At 43.4% G+C, this 18,331-nt stretch overlaps 1 protein-coding gene across 1 annotated transcript in view; it reads left to right on the top strand.

The window, feature by feature from the left end:
* The first annotated feature begins 1,457 nt into the window (after positions 1 to 1,457).
* NDRG1 (N-myc downstream regulated 1) overlaps positions 1,458 to 18,331 on the top strand; it is a 39,868-nt gene continuing 22,994 nt past the window's right edge. The window contains exons 1-3 of the mRNA XM_042035904.1: positions 1,458 to 1,553; positions 15,085 to 15,163; positions 17,814 to 17,849. Coding sequence (XP_041891838.1) covers positions 1,486 to 1,553; positions 15,085 to 15,163; positions 17,814 to 17,849 — 183 coding nt within the window. The 5' untranslated portion in view covers positions 1,458 to 1,485. The remainder of the gene's footprint in view (positions 1,554 to 15,084; positions 15,164 to 17,813; positions 17,850 to 18,331) is intronic.

The following is an 18,331-nucleotide window of genomic DNA, read 5'->3' as shown; positions in this document are numbered from 1 at the left end:
AGCATGCCATTGACCTGATGACATAATTTTGAAGATATGACTTCAAAATAGGCTCAGTTGCAAATTAAATTATTTGTGATGGTTTCATTGGTTTCCCGGAATCACAGTTTAAACTGATTATGAAAAAGATTAGGCCTTTTATCATTCAAAAAACAAAGAAAGCACATACAGAACAGTGCTGTCTTAGGATGACAAATGCTTCTCTTGTGTTGTTCAGAAATATTTTTCATCCTTGCAGACATTAACTAATCAAAGAGAAGAAAACAAGATAAGAAATTTCCTTTATTCTACACTTGGTAATACTTCAGAGTTATTGTTGCACAACATGATGTCCCATAATTTTGTGGTGAAAAAGGAACCAGACTTCCAGGGTTCCATTTCCAAAGGCAGCAGTTTCTGACTCAGCGGCAGAAGCTGACTTAGGAGGAGAGAAGCTAAGATGCATTTGAACAGCAGCAAGCTTTTGTAGACTAGACTTAGTAAGCTTGTTATATAGCTGAGAAAACAGAGGCTGAGAGTTTAACAGAGTTTCAGAGTCTGAGGAATTTCTTATTTCCTCTTCAGGCCACTGAACGAGGGGGAATGACAGTATGCTGTGGATTTCATCTGTTTGGGTCACTGTAACATGCCATAAAAGTGAAGTTGTTAAGTGAAATCACACATTTGGGGGATGAGTGTTTTACAGAAAAGTCACAGAAAAAGCAGCTCAGGCCGTGGCAGTTTAACATCTGCCTGTTGGTGGATGGCTACACACAGAACTGTGTATAGAGATACTCTTTGCTCAGCAGGCGAGGGCCTCTTTTTGGAATAAATGATTAGCTGCGCTTCTTGTCAAAGGGTTGTTCGCTGGGAAACTCACCCAGCACTTGCAGCACCCGCTGCACCCTCTGAACTTCACCAGAAATGTGCAAAGGCATTATTTCCCTCCTGCAATTACAGTTCCTTCCTAGAGGTTATTTTAATGCGTGAGCATAAGATTTTGCAACTCTGGTAAACGGACTTTATACCTATATAGAAGTATTTCCGCAGGACTTTGACCACCTGTGCCAGGACCCCGCTGTCGCCATCCTCGGCTCAGCCTTTCCCAAGGCTGCTGCTCCTTCGGTCCTTGGGCAAGCCCTTGCACACATTCCCTTCTCCTCGCCAACCTGTGTGAAGCCCCGGCTACCCGGGGACCCGGGGCGCGGGTCTCCGCCGCTGGCTGCTCTGCAGCCTGCCCGGGAATGCGATGTCAGCGCTGAGCCCCCTCCGCCTGGACTGCGCGGCCAGGGAGGAGGGGGGACCCGGGCTTGCGGGTGGGCGTCGGGGCTCCCTGCTGATACCCAGCGGCCCCGCGGGGCCGCGCACACGGGCTCAGCCGCCGCGAAGGCCCGCGGCCGCCGGGGCGAGCGCAGAACCGGGCGAGCGCAGAACCGGGCGGGCGGAGCCCACGGCGGGCGGCGGCGGCAGCACCGCCCGGCGGGCGGGGCAGGGCAGGGGCTATAAATGCACCCCGCGGCCGCGGAGGGCGGTCGGAGCGCGGGGCGGCGGTGGCGACAGCGGGAGTACGGCAAGTAAGAGAGTTATGTCTGTCTTTCTGTCCACCTACCTATCCATCTGTCCGTCTTTCTATCCACTTACCCATCCATCTGTCTTTCTGTCCATCTATTCGCCCACCCCCGCGGACTTCGCAGTCCCCTCGAGTGTGCATCCTTGCATCACTCTCCTCCTTTTTCTTAAAACTAAATCCCTTTCCCCTCGCCCCGAGCAGGTCTTTGCCAGGTGCTGGGGGAACGGGTGGCTTTCAGCCGCTTGCAGGGGGCAGCGCACGGCGCGCCCCGAGCCGGACCCTGGCCCTTCCCGGGAGCGGGGGCGGCTGCGGGATGCTGCTGCCAAGGTCTAGGCTCCCGGGTAGCAGCGGGGTGGGATGGGCTGGATTAGAAAACAGCTGTGGAGCCAAGGCACATACTTTCTCTACGGAAGTTGACCGCTAGTGATTGCTTGTGTTTCTCTGCTCTCGCAGCTCTGTACTGGGTTTGGAGCGCAGGACAGCCTTGATCGGTGTCCGGCCAGTTCTTTCAGTGGGGTTGTTGTCATCGTGTGTGACGATAGGCACAGTTCGCCACCCGTGCTTCCAGGCACTGCTCGGCTCAGAGCACTTGAGGGGAATGTTTGCAGTGGAGGCGCAGCCACGCACTGGGCTTGATGGAATAAGGGCTTTCACTTCTGCTAAGGAGGAGGTTTTGGTTAATGCTTTTCATCATGGTACAGTTTTCCTATGAAACACTTGCAAGCTGGCATTGGTCACTGCATGACCCACTATTACACAAAGATCATAGTGCCCTATTTAGCACCCCATCCCCAGAACAGGACTTCAGATAGAAGTATTTATCACCTTATTTTATTTTGATGATTTTCGTTCTCCTATTTAAATATGAACTGTATTTTGAACCTAGAAAATGCAATTGTAATGACATGGAAGAGGTCAAAGACAACCTGAAGCTTTCTGTTCAGGTTCTCTTCATGGTGTTTTGACTATTTTGGTTTCCTCTGGCTTTTTATCAGCATTTTTGTGTGTTTTCAAGTGTGCCAAAGATACACAGCTGCTGCAAAACTCACTGTTGAGGGCAAGCAATGGAAATAACCTGTAAAGAGGACCTATCAAGTGCTTCAGGTAAACATCTGAGAAACCTGCCTTGCTGTTCTTAGCCTTGGCTGTTACAGGCACAGTTTACATCAAAACTTCAGCCGGTGGGATTAACCTGTGCACTTTGAACTTGGCTCTGGGAATGTGTTTGTTTTTTGATTTTGGAGGACTTTTTGTGGGTTTTTTTTCCTGTTGTTGGGTTTTTGGTCTTTTTAGTATTTTTTTTGTGGATTTTTTTTGTTGCTTGTTTTAATTTTGTGCTCTTTTAACCAGAATCTAATGTAGTTTGACATAGAATAACTGGGGTTTTATCACAAGTACTTGAGTAAACAGCAGGCAGCTAATGCTGCATGATGTTCTGTGCACAGCAAGAATTTAATGACTTTGGATGAAATGGTAAAACTCGGAGTAGATGCAGCAAAAATAGTGATTCTTAAAGGCTTGTACATTTCCCAGGGTACTAATGAGCCCCGTGCCCTCAAAGAAGAGTAACTCATGAATGTGTTCAGGAGGAACATGGAAACACGGAGGCAGTGAAAGCAGGTTTTAATGCAGTAATGAGAGACTCCTTGGGGGTCTGTTTTCTATACCTAATATTTTTCAGTAAAAACTGAACAGATGCAGTGGCATAATGCTTTGGGAACCTGGAGGCCTCAGCTTCTGAATATGCAGCAGATAACTGAATGGGCTTGATTTCCACTTTGAAAACTTTTGAACAAGATTTTCTACAATTACTGAACCAAGAGATCATAGAATGGTTTTGATTGAAACATTATCTAGTTCAAGCCCCCTGCCATGGACAGGGGCACCTTCAAGTAGTCCAGGTTGCTCAAAGTCCCATCCAACTTGGCCCTGAACACTTTCAGGGATGAAGAATCCACAGCTTCTCTGGGCAACCTGTGCCAGGGCCTCAGCACCCTCACAATGAAGAATTTCTTTCCAATATCTGAAATAGACCTTCTTTCAGTTTAAAGCCATTCCCCTTGTCCTGTCATTACATGCTCTTTTAAAAAGATGAGCTCTTCCCCTGAGAATGGGCACACTGTGAAATGACTGACCTTGAACCAGGCTGGGGAAGAAAGGTGTAGAAGGTCTTGAAAAACTAGGGTTTTAATTTTTTTCCCTTAGAAAGAAGGGTTTGTGTACTTATTTCCTGCATTCATTGACCTCTTTACCAGCATGACAGCAAGATAGAGATGTCAAAGCATCAGGTGTCCAGAGAATCAGGCAATAGCCAAAGAAGTGTCACCCTCTGCTGAGGGAGGACTGCCACATGTGCTGCCTGTGTTTTGGAACCAGCACCTGGGCTACCAGAAAACAAGCTCCTAAAGTTTTCTGTTTGTGCCTTGCACAATGGCTTTTTTTATTCTTGCCAAAATAAAAAAGAACATTAAAACTGTGTGACAGATCATCTGGGTAGATTGCATGAATACTCACTAAAACCAGCAGGATTCCCCTACTGTCTTTCCTCCAGTAGGAGGTACTCTGCTCTTTGAGTATTCCTTTTTGGACTATGACAATTACATGGGGAGATTACAGGGCACCTTTTGGAACACTTTGGCAAGGGAACTTGGTCCTTAGAATAGTTTTAAGGCAATTAAGTAATTTGTTCTTGTAGTTCAGGTGGGATTAGCAGTGAAGTGTTGGAAGAAAAATTATTTGGTTCAGATTTTTAAACCTAAGCGATCAATTTCTTTGACTGAAGTGCAACATACATCTTCTCATGACCAGCTTAAGAGATTTTGACAACCTTCTGGCTTCCCACAAAAAATTCTGTTTTTTCACTTAACCTCATTAGAGCACAAAACATAGAGCATATATGTAATGAGACATTTCCTGCTGTTATTGTCTCAAAATAGACAAAGAATAAAAGAAAATATGCAGAAGGGGTAAAGCTGGCTTGAAAATCTTCAGAATGAACACAAGTAGAAACTGCAAAACTCTCAAAAATAATAGAAATTCTAATTGTGGCGGATCAGCAGTGTTTACATCATGTGCACAGCTGGAAGCTTAAGGCAGCAGAAGCCTGTTTGCTGTCAGGGAGAGCACAGCCTGGGGAAGCAATGGCCTGGATCAGTTCAGTCACAGCAATATGCAACAAGAGTGGCTTTCTCTGACTGCTCTGGTTTGATTGCTCTGAAGGAAAACCTTCCAAAATACAGGAGATGTAACTGCTTGGCATTAACAAGGATGACATGCTAGTTCTGGAGATGAAGTATGATTTCCAGCTGACTTTTTACATCTAACTTTCATGTTGAGTCACAGCACCTAGAAATACAGATGTACAGAAGAACCCACCTCATTCTGTCACTGTTTCCTACATGGATGGCATTGCACATAGAGACTGCCCTTGGCTTCAGCTTTAGGTGTGCCTTTGAATGTTCACCTAAAGCAGGATGGTGTTGTCCGGCCTCTGTGGAGAATTTCCCTGGACAGTTAGGTGGGGGCTGATCTCCAGTGTCAGTAGCTCATCATAAAATCATTAAGGACTTGTGTTGGAAGGGTCCTTAAAGATCACATAGTTCCAACCCCTCTGCCATGGGCAGCGATGCTACCCACTAGATCAGGTTGCTCAGGTCCAGGAGCAGCTCTGCCCTCTACTCCAAAAGCTCTGTCCCAAAAGTTCTAGGTAAATTACTTGCTGCTACTGGAAAGTTAAGGGAAGTATTCTGCAACTGTTTCAAAGACTAAGAGTAAGGCAATCCCATTTTCAGGTTCAGTGGCGTGTGTTCTTATGGATGACTAAAATCTGGGTTAGACATCTTGGAAATCAATGGCTGTGAATATAATGGCTATTGAACTTGGTGTTTCTCTCATAGGTGGCAGCTTTTTTCCCTATCTGTGTCACTTCCAGAGCCCTGGGTGACTTCAGTGAGGGACAGCTAGTGGGAGGTAATCCCTACTGCTAATTTCCTTTGGCTGTGGTTTTTAAGCAGCAGTAAGGAGCTATTCAGAGCTTTGCTTGAATATGTGTTCACATATCATTAAATTGTTATTATGACATCATTAAACTCAGTACTGAGAGTCCATGTGAATCAGTACCATTATCTGATGTTTAATCCAGAACAGCAAGTGTGGAGTACAGAAAAAAGTAAAGCCTGGAATTATCAAAGTGTCAGACTTGAATGTACAAATGTTGTATGATGAGGGCGATGAGTTCAGTTTTACTTTTCTCTCAGGGCTGCTGCAGGTTCAGGCCTGTTTTGTTTCCCAGCTGGCATGAGAGTGTTGCCTTTGGATAATGCCCAGAAGTTTGTCGTCAGAGGGGGTGTTCTCCATGCAGAGGTGCTCTGTTGTGTGCTTGCTGATGCACAGCTGGACTGCCTGTGCTGAAGAAATTTTCCACAGCTGTATCTCTTTGTACTAAGCAGGATGTGTGTCAGTTTTTCTGCTCTTATTTTGTGTGGCTGATCACGTTTCCTATGTTTCTTTAGGGTTTGAGGCTGCTTCCTTTCAGTTAGTTGTCAAAATTTTAATATATCTTTTTCATCCGTCAAGTTTTTTCTCTTGGTAGCTGGAAGTTGGTCAATATAGATCTTCCTTTTCAAGACCTGTTTTTAAAACTGGGTATTCACTACTTTTCCAAGCCTTCAACTGGCTGCTTCCTGCCTGACCTAAGTATAGCTTCAAAAGTATAGCTTTTTCAGCTTATTTTCTACCATGGATGTGTAGGGCCTGTCTGCTAGACCTGTACAGATGATGCAGAAATTAGTGGAAACACCAAACATTAGGACTTAATGTAGCATGAAAACTGAATTCATGGCAAAACAAATCTTTCCATTTGCTTTCAGCCATCCCTGGCGTTTGGTTTTGTGCCTGTGATTTTTCTGTCCTTGCCATTTCACTACTCTTACAACCTGACTTTAAGAAATTTTGAATTTTAGGAAGCACAAACTAAGTAATGAGGATCTTAAACTGTAATGCCCTCATGAAGACTCTGTAGGTGGAGGCAGTGGTACTCAAAGCAAAGAAGTAGTAATATATTTTTATGTATAGACTGGTGTGTTTACTGGTAGGCATAAGGTGTAATGGAAAAGCAATCAGCAAAGTAGGATGCAACTTTCAAAGGAACTTTTATTTGTGAACACCATAAACAGACATCCAGATGGGAAATGCACTGTTAAAGAAGGAAGGATTGCTCTTGCTGGGGGGTTTTGGGTTGCTTCCTTCAGGTAGCTTGTGTGCAGCTTGTCAGACTAATGATGTCATTTTCCTGCTCCCATAGTTCTGGAGTGCTCTAAACATGCATTCCATGTACTAAAACATATCCCTGCTAAATTTTAAGATGTGTTTGTGTCCTTGGACAAAGCTGTGGCATTCTGGGCTATGGGACTAATTATGCAGTAGAAGCACTGCAGAATTTTATGATGACCTTTAATATTAATCTTTCCTAGATGATTCAGTTCAAGAGCATCACTTTTTTTTTTTTCCATGTGAAACACTGTGAATTTTATGAAGTTTTATATAAAATCCCAAAGCTATATAAAAGCTTGAACATGTAGAACTCCAACCTCTCTTGTAAACACAGCCTGGAAAATGATAACAAAGTTCTCTGCCTGTAATAGGCACTAACCTGGAGTGTAGATGGGTAAGGCTTTTAAATAAGTCAGCTGAGGATGGTGAATTGCCTTTTGCCCACTTTGAAGGATTTTGGAAGGGCTTGTTTTGAGAAGAAAGGAGTATTCTGGTACTGGATGGTTCTGGTTTAGACATTCCCTCACCAGTGCCACCTGTTGTGGTACAGGTTGTGTGCTCAGCCCTTGGGAAGATCATATTGTATCTTTGGGTGCTGAGGCTTGCAGGCAGTGGAAGGCTTTTGCCCAGATGCAGTCCCAAGTAATTCAGCATGTGAAAATGCTTAAATTTGGGTAATTTTATAAAGGGACTTGCTTGGGAAGAATGAAAGATGTCTCTTAACACAATGGCCATTTGTGCAAAGTTTGAGTTCACATTAAGCTCTAGAAGGCTAAAGTTCATCCTAGAAAAGGGAACTGGCCATGCATGGGAACAGAATAATATCCATAAATTATACTTTTCTCCTCAACAAACAGATAAAAACCTTCATGCACTCATCATGGAAAACTTCAGCCCAGACATTTTGGCAGGGCTTAGAAAGAGAACTTGTAATAGTAATGACCAAGCAATTTTAATAGGTGGTAGAACAAGTCTTCTATGTACTCAGAAACTGAAACCCATATAGTACGACCTCATGAATAAATGTAAATTAAGAAACATCATCAACCTTAGCTGTGATGCTTTGTAACTCAAGTCCTCATCATTGCAACATCAATGTGAAAATGCAAAACACATAAAAAGAATCCACTATATACTTGCAAGGGTGCAACCTAGAGAACCAGACAACATTCCTCATCTCTGAGTATACCGTGAGCCTCTCCTTTCTGGAATAATCTCGGTGTTTTTGCCTCTAACTTTGACAGAACCACCCACTTGTTGAAGCGGCTGCAGCTGGGCAGCAGCTATGGACTATTAAAGCATGGCAGATTGAGAATAGGAGGGGGCAGGGAGCTTGTCCTGACACTGGTGAGCTGCAGGAACAATAGCTTGTTTCTTGTCTGTTTAGAACATAATCTTTGTGGCAGAAGCCATCTCTTTCATGTTATGAAATGCCTAATCCATCTCTGCCCCCTCGTAACATCTCTGTTGTTTCCTCTGCCCCCAAAGCCCAGCCCAACACCCCAGTGCCCAGCAGGTGCCAGGTCCTGTATCAGTGCATCACCTTTAATCTGTGTTTCAGACCTTTGTGCATGGTCAGTGGGAGGATGGAGGGGAGGGTGCTGGGGCAGTGGAAAGAGACAGGTTGGCTCCGGAGTGGTGTAAGGAAACAAAGCCTAGGAAAGCAGTTGATTGCTCTTCATCCTTTCCACCCTGCAGTGCTGCCACCCACAGCCTGGAGCCCTTTAAAGCTAAAGCACAGCACTGGCAGTGTGAATGGGCAAATCTGTCTTTCTAAAGATCATCTAGTTCCAACCCTCCTTTCACTAGGCCAGGTTGCTCAAAGCTCCATCCAACCTGGCCTTGAACACTTACTCTGCATTATTGGACAAAACCACTTGTGACAGAGGTATGACTTGAGGCAGTTTCAGGTGCCAAATGCTAAAGAAGCATGAATTTTGGAGAACTTCATTAGGGTTTGTAATCTGTGCCTCATGGAGTTGCGATGTTATAGTGTAGGTAGTATTAAGGATTGCTAAAATAGGAAAAAGCCCTAAGGCATTGAAAGCTTTGCATTTCCCTGCCAGCTAGGGAGAGATAGCTGCTCATTATACTGGGAGGGGGTACACAGCAGGGGTGTCCCTTGGCCAGCTCACCAACCCTTCCCACAGCCAGCTTCTACTCCTGTGAGATATGGGAGGACCCCAAGCTTTCTAAGGAACATTCTTCATTGCATCCTGCAGTGAGAAGGTTGTGCAAGCTGTATTGCAACAGTTTCTTGCCCAACATCTGCTGAGTAGACAGAAGGGCTGCTTCCAGCTCCCTGTGTTTTGGTGCTACTATCCATGTGCAGCTGCCAGCATGGTTCATGTGTGTGTGGAGAGTGACCAGCCCCTGGTCTGAGGAACTGGCAGTTTCAAAGCTGTGTCTGATCCCAGAGTGACCACAGCTGAGCTGTGTCCATCAGGCGCTGGAGCCAGTGGCAGGAGTGAGAACAAGACAGAGGAGGTGGGCTGGAGCTGAGCCTGGAGATCTCCTCTCTCTCTGCAGCAGAGAGCCCCAGCTGCTGGCAGGTGGGCTGGGGGAGATGCTGTGGCCCCCCAGCTGTGCCTCTGTGGTGGGTCAGCTGCTGGCTCTGTCCCTGCAGTTGTCTCTGTGTGGCTTCACCCGGCTGCTACTTGGTGCAGGGCTCGAGTTCTTGGCTGAAAGGTTTTGGTTTCCTAATCAGATTGATTAGCACATAGCATAAGTGTGAACTTAAAAATGGTTAAAACTTTAAGCTCTTCTTATTTTTTTGGCTTTGAAAAAATCAGTTATGCTACATTATTCTAACAATCCGCATTTGTTTTTTTTTTTTTGATGCCAGCTCTCATTTTCAACTAGGGCCTTCAGGAAAACATGCAGGTGGAGTAACTCACAAAGTGTTGAAAGAAAATAAAAGTAAAATGGTTAGAAAAAAGTGATGAAGTTGAGTATCAGCAGTGTGCTATGCTTAAAGAGGGCTGGGTGTTTGTGGCTCACAGGACACCTACAAACTGGAGACCACCAGGCAGCATAGCTGTTTCAGTTCCCTGATAATATTTGATTTTATGCTTTGACTACTGACCTTTTCTCATTTGAAACGTCAGGTTATTTAAACATTCTGCTTTCAAACTTCCTTTGCCTCAGGTTATTAACTTCTGGTTCCAAATTGAGATAATGTATAACTGGAGGCTAAGGAAGCCTGGGGTGTCCCGGGTAGTTGAGCGTCTTCAACTTTTGTAACTTCCTGCTCAAATTGTTTATTCAGATCCTACTTAACTGTCAAAAGTCATTTGCCTTTTTTTAAAGGGGAGGAGCTGCTGCAAAACCTCTTTCATGATTTATTGTGTGGAACGATGTCAGAGAAAAGCAGTAACTGTACACAAAGGACCTCGTGATACCAATGCCTGTAACAAAGAGTAGTTTAAACAGGGCAGTGTGGGGGCAGATGCTTATGCACGAACTGTTTGGATGCTTGCAAATGAATCACTGGATTCACAAACAGGAAGATTGAATTTGTCAACTTTGTTACAAACTACCTGAAATGTAAACTGCACTTAGAGATGTATTATGGCCCATAACTGTACATGGGTGCTATGAACTGCCTTGTCTTGATGTCCCTTTGTCTCTGTTTAGTCTCTGCTTAGTGAACACAAGTTTTTTTTTCAAGCTGCTCTCCAGTTTGCAGTAACCATGTTTGTTAGGCCAGTCAGACAAGTTTACAGCATTTACTGTTAGTGACTGGAGGAGCTCTAATTGACTGTGTGGAAGGCTCAAAGGCTGTTTGAGCATCACAGTAACTTTCCTTCACCGTCAGAGGCCTGAGCTGCCTGGTTTTTTTTTTCTGACCTGGAACTGATGTGGATAATTACCAATCAGCTTTTTCAGAGCTTTGGAGACGTTGTAGCTCTCTCCATCCTTGTCTCATACTTGCTTAATTGTTCTGGGAGCTGCTACAGGTACACAAAATCTCTGCTACCTGTCCTTCCTACCTTCTTTGGTGACAGTGCTGAAGACACCTGTAGCTTTCAAGGGACAAAGTGCAGAGTGATGTCACTGGCTTAAAAACACCTCCCACCTGCAGTCCTGGAGCACAAGTTTCACGTGGTCCCTCTCTCTCCAAAGAGAACACCAGTTCTTGGGAGCTGCAACCCTCAGTGTCCACAACTCTTTCCCTCTTTACCATTAGATGCTCATGAGTATTTCATCCTATATGCAATGTGGTTGCTGTCCCTCCTGCTTGCTCAGCCTGCAGAGATGAAAATGCCATCAAGATGCTCTGGTTACCCTTCTACGCATCAGTACTCAAAAGGAGAATAATCTGTTGCCAGTGTTTAAAAAAGCAGTTTTGAGGAAATTGCCTTTTTTATGAAACACTCAGGCAGGAGCCTTTTGTTGCTCTTTGTTTTCTATCATAGCACAGAAACAAAAACCAGTTGGGTGTGAGGGCAGAGAAATCCTGTACAGCTGGTAGCAGTGCCCCCAGCCCTTCATGGGTGTGAGGCCATCGTGCTTGATGATGCACCCCATGGCACAAGCTTGGACAACCCTACATGTGCCTTCAGAAACAAGAAGTTTGATATGGGGGTCTTGGAACTTGTTTTTCTTCAGTGCTTGAAAGGAATTTGGTCACATATATGCATATTACCTAATGTTTGGTATTTAGGATTGCAACATTGCTGGGGTCTGAGGATGGCCTGATGGGTGCCTTCTTAGTCTCTTTGCTGGGATCTCTGTTATGCCAAGCCAGGCTGCACATTTATCTTGTACCTTCTGCTACCAAAACAAGGCTGCAGCAATGATTGTCCCCCCAGCAATGATACAGAGGGAAGGGAGATAGATTCTGAACCTTTAATATCAGAATAATCCGGCTCCTGATACTGATTTCTGAGTTAATAGCCTTGGTAATGACCATTCCTGTAGTGGTTTTGGAGCAGTGAGATTGGGCTGGAATGGGGACAGAAAGGCCTCTGAATGAAATCAGTCAACACAGTACTGCACAGATGACTTCACCCTTCCCCACACCTTCCTTGCTTCCTGGAGTCTGGTGCTGTTCCTACTACTTGGCAAAGGTAGATATGCCATCAGTTTTAAAGCACTTTGCTAACTGCAGAAGTGTCTTAAACATTTAGTTTTCTCTTAGCAGTATAATACTTTTAAAACAAACCTCTGAGCAGCAATTGCAACAGGTGTCTGGGTACAGGATGGTAGGTGGCTGCTGGGTGGAAGTGGTTTTTCCTGGAGAGGAGAATTTGGGACCTCTCAGCAGGCTGAATTGGCCAAGCAGAGTGAAAAAAAGTTGTTTTTCTCCAAGTTGGCAACTTTACACTACTGCTTGCAGATATAAATGAACTTTGTCTTTGGAAGGCATCTGTGAGGCAAGTGCTTTGAAATGTGTATAAAGGGATGCTTGTATGGTATCTGTTTAGGAGAGTTACGCAGATACATTAGCTTTGAGCTGCCCTGTCACATAACAGAGGGCAGCACAAAGCACCTATTTAGAAAGTATAAAATTTGTGCTGAACAAGGGTGGTACAAAGCCACTTCCCCATCTTTCTCCTTGGAAAATAAGATGTTTTTTACAGTGCTGTCAGCAGGGCTTTGTTTGCCAGCTCTTATGAACAAACAGCATGTTGTTATCCCACCTTATCACAAGGTTGCTGCTTGGTAGGAATGTTTCAGGTATTCCTGATGCACAGAAGGAAAACCCAGAGCTTGGAAATGTCTGCTCGAAAACATTGTGGCTCCAAGATACGGTATCTTTCCAAAAGTGAGAACTTGGTGTAGGTAAGGCTTTTGTTCAGCAGACTTGGTGGCAGTCATGCAATCTGCTGGTCAGCACTTCCTAATGCTGGTTCTTTCAGAAACATAGAGCAACAACTTTGAACTATTGCGAAATAGGATTGTTTCTTAAAGCTATAAAAAGCATCCATCTTGTTCTTTTTTGGCACAGTTTTATTGCTCATTTGCAGTCAATGCTCTGAGTCCCTGAAAATCTGAAAGTACCCCATGTAAACATCTCTATTCCACAAACAGTAGCTGTGGCTTTGTTCCCTGAACCACTTCTTACTGGAAAACTGCAGCAGGGGACCTGGCTTCTTACTATCCTCCCCTGTGGGCAAACCATAGAAAAACCTCCTGCACTTCTAGTCCCTATTGCAGAATTAAGTACAATATTAAGGTACTTGTCTTAACAGAACTAGCTGAATTAAAAAAAAAAAAAAGCCATTTGACTTAGGTTCAATTGCATATGAGTATTTCAACCTCCAAATATTACAACAGCATTTATTTTTCCTCTCTGCCAGGCACAATGGCTCACCGTATAGAATGGCAGACTACCTAGAAGGCTGTAATCCCAAAAACATGTAATGTTTGCTAAAATGTTGCAGTTGCTCAAAATTTTGAAAATTTTTTTTGGTGCTTATTCTTTGTGATTAAAATCTGTAACAAACCAAACACAATGGAAAACCTGGAGAAAAGGGTGAACCAGGGCCACTTAAGTCTCCTGACTTTTTATGTACCTCTGATGTCATCTTGTAAATTTGGATTACCAAGCACTGGCAACAGGATCAGTTTTGGTCCTGCCTTCATGCCTCAACTGGTGGTGTAAAATATTAATGAAATGTTTCTCTAAATTTAAAATCCCCAGTCTAATTTTTACCAAAAATCTCCCCAGTTGCATAGCTAGCAAGAAGGGTTCCTTAAACCCAAAGCTATTTCCATGTGCATGGACACCCATGTTTTTCCAGCATTAACTCTTCTAGTCTGAGTGTGTCCCTTCATAGCTTTCTGCAGCATCCAGCCGTCCTACTGTCACCAGAGCATCTTTGCCCAGGGACAAATGCATCGAGTTAACCCATGGGGCAGAGTGAAAAAATAATGCTGCTGCCACTGCCTGGATGCTCCTGTGGGCTTCACAGCCCTTCCTGTGCCATCAAGTCACTTATGTAGACAGTGTGATGGGCTTAAATCAGATTTAAGTCAGGAGATGGGAAATCATGGTTTAAAGAATCGATGTAAATTCTGTTCTGTAGTTCTATGTTTATCTTCAGAAGATAATGAAAATATGTTCAGTTATACTTAGTCAATAATTCCTAAATGTGTTTCAGCCTCTTGTCTTGCTTTGAATACACTTACTCATATGCTTTACTGGAGATAGTTCTAAACTTTTCTTAGAAAGTAAATATTTAATTTGTTTTATAATTGTGTATTGCTGATGGACAAAATTGGAAATTTATTAAAGATGCCCAAACCCCACATGATATGCATTTCTCCAGCAGGCTAAAGGATATGTAATAAATACATTGACTTCTGTATTTGTCATCCTGCTGCTACAACAGTCCTAGTATCTTTCAAGAGCTGTTTCTAGTAATTCATTACAGCTTCATAGGGAACAGCCCTTGGGCTCTGGTGCCTTATCTGTGTCATGAGAATGAAAAGATGCTGTTCTCGACTCCCTGTCTGGGCTGATGTGGTTGCTGAACTGAGATGCTGTTGGTCCACTGCAGAAGGTGCACTGCACCTGAGCCATGACCTCTGACTGTTTGTCTTGGTAGTCACCTCTCCTGGGGTTTGGCTGTGTCTGTGTTACCAGTTAAGCTTCCTGCAGCTGAGGGCTGGACATCACAATGCCAGTCCTGTCCTAGAGCAGGATACAGCAATCTTGTTCCTTCCTTCGACAGTTTCGAAAATATTATTGCATGAACCTTGTTGGTGTCCACTTAAAGAAGTATCTGATTTTTAGCTGTCCTGAAGAATGGAGCACATCAATCTGACAATCTAATGATGCTAATATGTGTCCAGTTCAGTTTTCTCACTGTAAAAATCTGGGGGATAGTGAGGGATCCTTGCATACACTGAGGGGAAAAAAAAAAAGTTTTCAGAAACAAATATTCAAGCAAACTTCAGGAGTTAGTTGTGTGGATTTGGTTATGCCTTCTTTCACCTGTGGGATGATAGTTTTCATGGTTCTCTCCACTGGTCCCTGCCCTGTTTCCTTCTGCATTCTCTGCTTTGAAGCTGCCAAACATCTGTTTGATCTTGCAGTCTTAATATTTCTTTAATCTTGTATTGTGCAGGAGTGTGTATATAAATAAACCAGGGAGGCATTTTACAAGAGATTTTATAACCTTCTTGCAGAGGTCTTTTAAACTATAACCTGAAAGAGTGGGTCACTGTGGGGGCTGGGTGGAGCAGGATCCTTACTTGTTCCTGTATTTAATCTTTGATGCAAGCTGAGAACAAATCTCTTTTCCTCTTTGTAGATATCAGCTACTGACCATGTCAACAGAGTTCCAGGATGCTCACCTTGCAGAGGTGAAACCTCTGGTGGAGAAGGAGGAGGTAATTATTTTAAAGCATTTTAGAGCTTATGTGTTTTCTGTCAGGACTGCTGTTGGAACTGCACATAATATTAGATTATTTTAAATATATTGTATGGAAGAAACAAGAAACTGAAGATGGAGTAAGAATAGTTTTTTGGGTTGTTTTTTTTGATAATGCAAAACTGAGCCTTAATTATTTGTTCTTGTTGTTTGGTTTTGTGCTTTTAATATGACGGTGACATTTTTTCTTCTCTGAATAATGACAGCTCTGGATGCCTTTAACTGTATCAAATGATGCCAATTGGGCAATCTCATGTACATCCCTCTATAGCTACAGACTTCTCAACATAGACTTTGCTCTGTCAGCTGCCTCTCATGGAGAGAGACTTTACATCTCCTTCGGGCATAGCTGACTCCAGACGTAGGGCTGAGTCCCCTCTGAGTGCACTGAGCCATGAGTTACAGCTGGCTGGGTGTGTACAACCCACGGCCTGGTGCAGTCATTGGAGTTGCAGTATAGAAACATCCCAGCTTTTCTTTTTATGAGCCTTGTTACACTACTTTTCACCCCTTATTGCACCATTTTTTTTCAAAAATGTATCAACAAAATCTGGATTCAGTGTCTATCTGACTCTTCAGTGGTAGCCATACTCTGTTTTGGTATGTTCATGGCAAAAAATTCACTGTAATATGTAAAAAAAATCTCAACGTTTTCTTGAAACAAAACTAAGATTTTTCTCCTGTTCCCAATGACATTATTTCTTGACAATTATGTATATATATGCGTTGAGTTTTTTCCTGGTCTTACACACTAGAATTCATTGCTCTGTCTGCTATGGCCTTTTTTATTCCCTCTCTCTTTCATGTAAACACTTCAGAAAATAATTTCCACTTGTGATTGCAGTGAAATGGATAGAGAAACTTTAAACACAGCTCCTTTGCCAAGGCCTTTGCATGAAAGCAGAGCTTGTTTGGCCACCACTGAATGCAGCACTCCAACTTTTCAGAGACCAAGACCCATTTTTAATGCCCATATTGTTCAGTATTACCAAAGCAAAGGAGATTCTAAGCAGAAGTCTTGTTGGTACTGAAATATCTTTGCTATAAAGTTCAGAAATATCTTAAAATACTGATTAACTTCCTGGATTTTTGTAGCACATAGATCAAAAGTTGGAATCTTGACAATGATCCCTGTATGCTTTTGTTCATGATGTTGCCTTAAATTTTGTTTGCATGGGGCAAACTAGGATAGAGTTTGATTTCCTCTGTGGCCATTTTAATATAGATGAAGGAAGTTAGTGTATTTTGAGAAAGTGGAAAGGGTTGCCCTGAAGGATGGTCAGTCCATATTAAGATGGACAGTGGAGCTGGTTTTGAGTGGCTTATTGGGTGATGCACTCTGGAGTTGAGTCCTGGCTTGTTGTGCTTGAGTTTCTGCTACAGCCAAGTCTTTGCTCCTGAGCAATGATCAGCCTTATTTCATATGCTGTTGGTACAGATGCCACATTTACTTATTCCCTTCAGTTCTGGGTCGCACTGGGACAACAGTGGCTGAAATGCTGTGTTTAAAAGGTCATAAAACCAACAGTATCGCAAGATTAAAACATGGCATATTGTCTAAAGCTAAGGCTGTGTAAAATTATTTCTGCTCAGTCAGAAATAAGTAGTTGTTTGCATGTCCAAGACTGTGCCAAGTTGCCTAAAAGTTACAGCTGTGAGAACTACAGGTTGTACTGCAGTGCTTTGAGGGTCCCCCATCTGAGATGGTATTGCCTAAGAAAGCAGCTATAGTGCTTCTGACATCTGTCCTTAATTTACCTGGGTTTCTGAGGCTGAGTGACCTCCTTGCCAGGATTCTAAGCTTTCCTTTTTATCTCAATATTATTTTTCAAGCTTTGGCCTCTTTTGCACTTTGCAGCATAAAATGTTTGCTTGGCTGCTCTTCCCTCTATTTTCAGCCCTGCAGTGGAAATAAGAGTTTGATTTCTTTCTTGTCCCTTAACAAAAGGAGGTAACTACAAGACACTTTGAAGCTATAGGCCTTGTAGACTCCTGGAGGTGGGGAGGTTGTCACCTAACTCCTTTCCTGGTGGAGATCCTTGGCTGGTGCAGGAGCTTGTCACTAGCAGCTATAGCATCTGACAGGTTGGAATGGGCCTCTCCATGTCCATCCAGCCTCCCAAACACTGCAAAGACTAAGTTGGGTTGGAATAAGACCCTTTCCACCTTCCACATCATGTAACCACGTTCCAGTAATGACTGCTTAACTGAGTTGCAAGTGTTCAATGCATTCTTGAACAAAGACTTCCCATCCCAGGCAGGACTGAGGCTGTTGGCTGTCCCATTGCTACAATAAGCGATGCAGAAAAGTTCAGTGTTTTACTGCTCCTTTTGAGTGTATTGCTCAGAGATTTAACAATAACTGAGGACGCACCAGCTTTTGTCCTTCATTTTGCTGTCTGTAATCTAGTATTTTACTGCTTTCATTTCTCCATGAAGATTAGTGGGTTTAAAAGCTCTTGGGTGAATTTTATGCTCATCAGAAGAGCTTTTATTGAATGGACAGAGAGAGCTCTCAGCTACAGAACTGGTGGGCTAGAACACACATCCAAGCATAGATTCCTGTAGCTGCAAGTTATTTCCATTAATGCTTTCAAATTTCTTCACAGGCTATAACTCGCCTCCTTCCAGACTTCGATGTTCAGGCAAGTAAAGCTATTATTTTTTTTTTTTTTTTTTTTTTCCTTTTTGCAAGAGGGGAGATTGAATTGACATTTGAGAAAACAGCAAGATGTGACCAGAAGGGACTGCCTGCTTGCCAGGAATGTTGTTACTGTGAGAGAGGGGTCTGAATGGGGCTGTGCTGTAGCGATGTGAAGGGGACCACAGGGGGCCTTTTCAGACTGGAACTGAGAAAGTTTTAGTCAAAGGAGGTGGCTGGTTTGCAAGCAGTTCTATTCCTGCTAAGAGAATGAGAATCTTTGGCAGTGGTAATGAAAACAATATATTCCCCTCCCACATGGACACACACTTTCCCCTGTTAATTTGCTTTCATTAGCAATGTGCATGCATTTCCTCGGAGGAAATGTTCCTCTGGGCGCATCCCGTTATGCTGTTGAAATTTTCCAAAATATTCCTGAGGCCTGTGGAGTGGTGGAAGGTGCTAAGCAATAAATTTTGTCAGTAA

The sequence above is a fragment of the Corvus kubaryi genome, unplaced genomic scaffold, assembly GCF_017639235.1.
Source record: "Corvus kubaryi isolate FWS band 111438036 unplaced genomic scaffold, C.kubaryi_AGA036_p1.0 37385, whole genome shotgun sequence".
NCBI classification, from domain to species: Eukaryota; Metazoa; Chordata; class Aves; order Passeriformes; family Corvidae; genus Corvus; species Corvus kubaryi.
The sequence above is the reverse complement of the archived record's forward strand: the minus strand, read 5'-3'. Positions and strand labels throughout refer to the sequence as shown.